The sequence below is a fragment of the Trichechus manatus genome, unplaced genomic scaffold (genome assembly GCF_000243295.1).
Source record: "Trichechus manatus latirostris isolate Lorelei unplaced genomic scaffold, TriManLat1.0 scaffold00026, whole genome shotgun sequence".
Lineage (NCBI taxonomy): Eukaryota > Metazoa > Chordata > Mammalia > Sirenia > Trichechidae > Trichechus > Trichechus manatus.
Genome location: NW_004443962.1, coordinates 72025 through 79563, shown reverse-complemented (window position 1 = coordinate 79563; position 7539 = coordinate 72025). Strand labels below are relative to the sequence as shown.

Genomic DNA, 7539 nt, shown 5'->3' with positions numbered 1-7539 from the left:
AAATAAATATTCAAGTTAAAAAAAAAAAAATCCCCTTGTCTAAGTTGTGGTTCAGATCTTTAGGGCTTAAGTAAGGAAGATGGCTCTCAGGTCTATTACCTTCTTTTGGTAAGTGTGATAAGATGCTGAACGCATGCCTAAGAAGAGGAAAATTTATGGCACATACACGAAAACCCCAAGTGATTGTAAGCAAGTACAGAAAGTGTTTGCATTGATTCATGCATATTAAAATTTAAAACATTTTACGGCCTCATGCAGAATCCAAAAATAAACAATGAAGGTAAAGTAACCTGGATCATCTCATCTAATGTGATAAAAGGGTAGCAAATAATCCCAGGCATGGCTCTCCCAAATAAAGTTACTGTGATTTGTATGAATAATTTTTTTCTATTAAAACTCGAGAATACCTATTGAAATATTGGATGCAATAGTCATTATTTCTTTGCCATATTTTTCCATGCAGTCCTTATATTTCATTATATTATTTCTCTCCCATATTTTTCCACAGTGTAAATGGTTATACAATATGGCACCCAAGTCTGTCTTCAACTCTAATTGCCAATTTCATTTCTTAATCTTCTTCTTCGTACCTGATATTCGGCCCATGAACCAAATTTAATGTTTGCTTTAAGACCAAAACAAACATTCCTGTATAAAAAAAAAAAAAAATGCCTTTGAGGCATCAACTACCAAAAATGAAAATATAGAAGACATAAATAAATTATATGTGAACAACAAAATTGTTAATGTGTACCTCATTCTAAATAAATACAAGATAAAGCAATCCTGACATTGGAGGTCACCTTTGCTGTTAAATCTTCGAGAACAAAAGAGCAGAGTCTCTGTATTCTAATTGCAGCCATGAAACAAGATGAAAGAGTCTGGATTAGGAAAAATCCTCAGTTTCACTCGGGAATGGTTTTTATGTTCACCACTACTTGAAATTATCATTGTTTTCATATCTGCCACTTCATCTGGTTATTTTTTGTCGAAATAAAGAAACGTGTAGTTATTTTATTACAAATAAAGTTTTTAAAATATTCTGATGATGAGTGAACTTCTGTGCAAATGCATAAACTCTCCTTAATTTGCTAACCTCCTGTAAGTAATTGGATGTGAAGGTAAAGGTAGAGGAAAAAGGAATGAAAGATCATTTTTGACCTCCCCCTGGTGGCGCAGTGGTTAAGAGCTCTATGGCTGCTAACCAAAACGTTGGCAGTTCGAATCCACCAGCTGCTCCTTGGAAGCCCTATGGGGCAGTTCTACTCTGTCCTAATAGGGTCGCTATGAGTTGGAGTCGACTCGACAGCAACGAGTTTGGTTTTTTGGTAAGGTCACAGTTCTACTCTGACACACCTGGGGTTGCCATGAGTCAGAATTGACTTGAGGGCAACTGATGGTGGTGGAAAGTCATCGACTTGTCTACTAAAATCTTTTCTGCTTTGCACAACATAGGACCTTCACAATCTGGCTCCAGGGATACTAAGGTTGCATGGGTTTTGCACTGCACAAGTCCAGAGGGCAACAATATGAATGATTGTACAATATGGATCTCTGTCAGCCCTCAACTCTCCTTGCCAATTTCATTTCTTATCCTGCTTCTTAGTACCGGATATTGGATCCACATCTTGCCACTCAGCTCTTTCAAGAACATGTCCTAAATATTCAAAACTATAAGTCATCTCTTACACAATTTCCTATTAACAGAATCATTCCTCTTAATCCACTTATCCTGTCAAAAGCAGTGCCAGTTACTTGGGTCAAAATTTACTGTTATTCCTGAATTTAAGAAATAATTATTTTCATCATTTCTGAAAAATTATTAGTAAGATACCCATACTCTCTTCAAATAGTGATTCTTTTTTTTCTCTCTTCCTACTAAACTCTTAAATTGTGCGTTACAATTTCTCATTCTATTCTTCACATTTTTGTGATATATTCTGAGTCATTTCCTGAGCCTTATCTTACCATAAATTTTAGTTTTCTTCTCGGTCTAATCTGCTGTTTATCTTATTATTTAGTTTTTAAAACAAAATATTATGGAAAATTTCAAACATATGCAAGATACAATAGTAAAATAAACTCCTACGTACCCATAACTCAAAGTCAACACTTATCTACTTATGACAAATGTTTTATCTGTACCACCTTCCACTCTTGTATCATTTTGAAGCAAATCCAAGATAAGTTATTTCATATTTAAATATTAAAATGAGGTCTCTCTCATTTTTAACATAACCACAGAACCATTTCTGTACTTAAAAGTAAACAATACTTACTTAATATCATCAAATTGTTAGTCACCATTCACATTCCTAACCATTTCTTATGTTATAGATTTTTGTATGACTCAGAACTCAAAAAACACTCTGATTGGTTAATAAGTTTTAAGGCTATTTTAATCTTTAGAATCTCCTTCTCTTTCTATCTTCAAAAAAATTTTTTTTTCAAATTCTTTGATTTATTTATTGGAGTTACTGAGTTATTTGTCTTAGTTTCCCACAGCCTGGATTTGCTGTTTACATCACCGTAGATTCTCTGAAGCCATTTTTCTGTCTTCGATATTTTTTTAAACTTGATGGAATCCAATCATTATTGCAAGACTACATTGTAGGTAGTGTTGTGTTCTTCCATAAGGAGATATACAATGAGTAGCTGTTTTAAACTCTTGTGATGCTAGCAGCCATTGATGATCATTGCATAGATTCATATTTTCTTTAAGGTTTGCATAATAGAGACATTCTAGTTCTATCATTCCTTCTTAACTTATTAACTGGAATAATTCTATAAAGTGAGCTTTGTCTCACCTACTATCATTTCTTATTCGTTGCTTTATCTGTAAAAATGCTATAAGGAGAAACTTTCTCCTCATCTACTGTTACTCGGTGGTGCAGTTCATGTAAGAAAGTCTTTAAGTTCTCTTTATTTACAAGTTTTTAAAACAATGAACTCATAAATAGCATTCTCCAAAGGTGACCAATTAATCTTTAAGATTTCATTATTAATTCATAGATCTGAGCATTTTCAATGCATTGTAGTTAATGTTGTTCAATGACTAAGGTACAGCTGACCCAAGCCATAGTCTTTTCAGTCACCTCATATGTGTACACAAGTTGGATAATGAAAAAAAAAAAAAGACAGAAGAATTGACATGTTCAAACTGTGGTGTTGCAAAGAACATTGAATATACCATTGACTGCCAGAAGAATGAACAAATCAATCTTAGAAGAAAAACAATCAGAATATTTCTTACAAGCGAGGATGGTTAGACTTCATCCCACTTACTTTGGACACATCATCAGGAAAGACAAATCACTAGAAAAGGACATCATGTTTGGTAAAGTAGACAGCCAAAGAAAACAAGGGAAACCCTCATTGAGATGGATCGACACAATAGCCACAACAGTGGACTCTAACATACCAATGGTCATGAAGATGGTGCAGGACCAGGCAATGTTTCATTCTGCTATACATAAAGTCACCATGAGTTGAAGTCAACTGGATGGCAACTAACGGCAATAACCACGTGCCTGTTGATTCTCAGTATCTTACTTTGGGCTATGAGAACTTCTTCAAATTGGCTCTTGGGTCCTTTTGACCTGAACTTAGTAAAATTAAGTTTCTTTGCTCTCAGGTATGAGAAGATGCTCTAGCTCATTTTGAACATATTCTGCTCCAGTATTTTTTTTCTGAGGAGCTCTAGTTCCTTCAAGTGGGAAATGGTATTAAGCAATGGCAATCTGGGCACAAAGATTGCTCATTGCTTCTGGACTGGTGATTGTTTTGAGGAATTTTCAGTGCACAGAGTGAATCATGAATTCATCATTGAATTCATTAACTCAGAAACATAAATTCATGTTAATATGAATATTTTATGGACATTTTGGAAATTAAAAAAAATTTTTCTAAATATTTAAGGACCAGAGCTTTTTATTTAATTTGACATGTTCAAGTTACATCTTTATCTCATTTTTATCCATGTTGTGAATCCCAGTTCTTTTTAGCACCAGGAAAGACAGAACTGGAATATCAAATAATCACTTATTTCCTTTATCCCACAATATACACTCAACAGTCTCAGCAAAACAATATCAACAGTACCACCAGCAATATGATTTCGGAAAATGGCTTTACATCTTTTTTCTTTCAGATCTTTTGTCTTATGTATTTTACTAAGGATGTACAGTCAAATTATTTTGACACTAGGACAATCTCTTCAGTAATGTCATCAACTGGGATATATATTTAATTTATTTTGTTTTAGTTCTTTTTTAGTATTTAGGTATCACATTTTAATATTTATTTTTGTTATATCACTACATAAAATATTTAGATGTTTCCAGAGCAAAACAAGGTATATTCAAATTTATCTTTATTTCTTGCAAGCTAAGCTACTTTTGAATGCTTGAGATACGCACACACAAGCACACAATATGTATATTATGTGTGTGTATATATAGAGGTCTAGCAAATTGCATCCTTTATTCTGAGAACAGTTGAGTACAGTGAAGTCATAGAATCATGAACAAACATTACAGGTGTTATTTCAAGTAAGCAGGTAAGACCCAAGGATGTGAAGACAAGTACAAGAAGAAATGATATGCCAGATCATGAAATTCTTTGAAGGATTTGCTAAGGATTTGTTTGAATTTTATTTTGTAAGCAAGGGGTCACATTCCATACAAAGAATTTTGTTTCAGATGATCACCCGTGTGGCAGCATAAAGGATATACTGCTTACAAAGGGTTGGTTGTGGTGGTGGATGTGGAGATGAGCAAAGACTGAAGAAAGGGAAAATGTGAAAAAGATAACCCTTTAGGCCAGAATTCGGAAAGCCTTAAAGGGGGGCATATTCTGGAGCTATGTAAGATATAGAACAGATGGGATTTAGAGAATCTAGTGAAAAATGGGATGTTCAGGGTGAGGAAAGGAATCCTAGCAAATTCCCAGTCTTCTATCTTTGGTAACTGGGTGATCTCTTGGGCCACTACTGATAGGAAATTTATAGCATGAAGAACAGATGTTGAGGGAGTAGAAAATGAATCTAGTTTGAACGACTGATTTAGAGAATTGATAGACACTCAATGACTCAAGGGAGATGTAATTACTCCACATCTGTTATAATAATTAACACCTTATGAAACACTTTCACTTGGATATCTCATTTTCTTTTCACTGAGGTAATTATTATTCCCATTTTACATATTAAAAAAAAGGTGAGGGTCATAGAGGATGAATACTTGTACAAAACACATGGCTAAACATCAGCAGGATTTGACTCAAACACATGCGTTGTCTCTCCAAGTTCTGAGAGCTCTTTCCTCATCGCTTCTTGGTGTAGGAAAGCAGATACATTCACATATTTTGAAAAGCTTTCTATCCAGGATAAAAATAAAAATGGTACCTGGTTCCTTCTGCTAAATAGAAAACTCAATTGAGCGGGACATTTATCCCACTGTACACACTCTGCCCCTCACCTTCCAACTGCAGTAATGTCTTATAATAACTATTTTATATCTGCATGCAACAAGACCTTCCTCCAGAAGCATTATGACAAAAACATGAATGCATGTCATAGCAGTAATTTTATTCCCTAAGCAGTTGTTTCCAAAATCCTAAATATAAGTCCTACAAGTTATCTAACACACTGTCAAGTCTGACTACTTACAGTATTTTCACTGTACTTTTTTTTTATGTGGAATTCTCTGCTTCTAAACTCAGAGTGGAAGAATTAGAAACTGAAAAGTGTCCTTCAGGAGCTCACTTACCTCTTTTTACCTTTATGATGTACAGAGCCAGCTGAGAGTCTGTCCAGAGGAGACCCGAAACCAGAGAAGCTCCTTTTCTTCTTTGTCTCAATCACGTCGTTCTCCAGGGACATGAGTTCATCCAGAAGCAAGAGTTTTGCTGCCGGGTTGGTAGCTGATTTCTCTTCCCTAACTGTGGGCTGTGACTGCACGTCTATGACTCCGGAATCAAAGGCCTATAGGACAGAGAGAGGCAATTCCTCTCATGAATACAATAACAACAACAAAACCCTAAATAAGTACGATTGTCTGCATTTGGCTGCATTAGCGGACATGCCCCTCACAAAACATTTTCTGATATCTCAGGGAGTTATGTTCCATAGAGAAAGTTAGATTTTGGGGCCTGAAACATGCAGAAGTGAGATATATTCAAAGGAAATTGAAACAAAAGAAAGAAAAGAAAAAGATCCCAGGCCTGCCTCTGAAGTAGTAACTGATTATTCTTTCTGATTCATTCCTGGTGACAAGTGCATCCTTCCTTATCACTCCCATAGCAAGTTATTTATACTTCTTCCATCATAGCGCTCATACATTTTACCTATTATTAGAATGGTTACAATATATGTGTATATCTGATTAGATTATGAATAACCTGAGGGTAAGAACTGTGTCTAATTAATCTCTTATTTGCTCTATTCAATGTCTAGCCCAGAGTAGTTAAAAAAAAAAAAAAAAGGAAAGAAAGAAAATCAGTTGCCATTGAGTTGACTCCGACTATGGCGACCCTATGTGTCACAGGAGAACCGTGCTCCACAGGGTTTCCAATGGGTGATTTTTCAGAAGTAGATCACAAGGCCTTTCTTCTGAGGTGCCTCTGGGTGGATCTGAACCTCCAACAGTTGGGTCAGCGGCTGAGCGCATTTAACACTCAGAGACTCTGCTCACAGTTCGATTTTAATAAACTTCTGACAAATATTTATTGAATGAATTCTGAGAAAGCTAAACCTCATGCTATTTTCTTTCACTGTTCATTCATTTCTTATTTATTCAAGCCACAGTCGCTAAGCATCCGCTATGTACCAGGTTCTATATTAGACCTGAGGAAAACAAAGATGTACAAAGTTCAGTCTCTGCCCTCAGGGAGATTACCATCCCCTCCATGTGATTCATTTATTAGCAAATACCAGCGAGGGTCTACAGTAAGTCAGAGCTGTCCCAGTAACTTTATTATTTCATGTAAGACTTTCTATTCGTTTGTTCCATATGTTTGCCCCTTTGCACTTCACTCAAGTTACACAAGTATGTGATGGGAGTCTGGTTTGTGAAGTCTGGCTTTTCCTTGACTCAGTAGCAGTATGTGTGTGTGTGTGTTTGTGTGTGTGCTTCTATTAACAATCCCAAGTCACTCTGTCCTCCATGAGATTCTGCCCCTTTTCCAGAAGCCTGCGCTTACTCCCCTACGGGAAGAAATTTTGTCTCTAGGGATCTGTTCTCTTTTTCCCCTTTAGTCACATTCTTCTAAGTGCCTGGTTCTTGGTCTTAGTTTTGATTTTCCTCCACCTCCCTTATCTCTTCTCTTTCTTCTTGGGTTATTTATGTCTTGCGTTCTTTTTCTAATTTCCTCATCTTCACCAATAAAGCCCTTTCATCTTTGGCCCAAGTAACTCTCTTTTGAAATAAGTTTAGTCTGACTAAACTATCCAGGGATTACAATCTCAAGTACCTAAAGGGATATGTGTAAAATGGCCAAGTATAAAAGAGTCAAGTCTGGTGGGGTCTGTAGTGAACCAAA

At 35.8% G+C, this 7539-nt stretch overlaps 1 protein-coding gene across 1 annotated transcript in view; it reads right to left on the bottom strand.

The window, feature by feature from the left end:
- The window catches only part of OSTN (osteocrin), a gene marked incomplete at its 5' end in the record, with an annotated part of 20765 nt that extends 14782 nt beyond the window's left edge, over positions 1-5983 (bottom strand). Inside the window, one exon of the mRNA XM_004373695.1 lies at positions 5769-5983. Within this exon, the coding sequence (XP_004373752.1) occupies positions 5769-5983 (215 nt within the window). The remainder of the gene's footprint in view (positions 1-5768) is intronic.
- Between the last annotated feature and the right edge of the window lie 1556 nt (positions 5984-7539).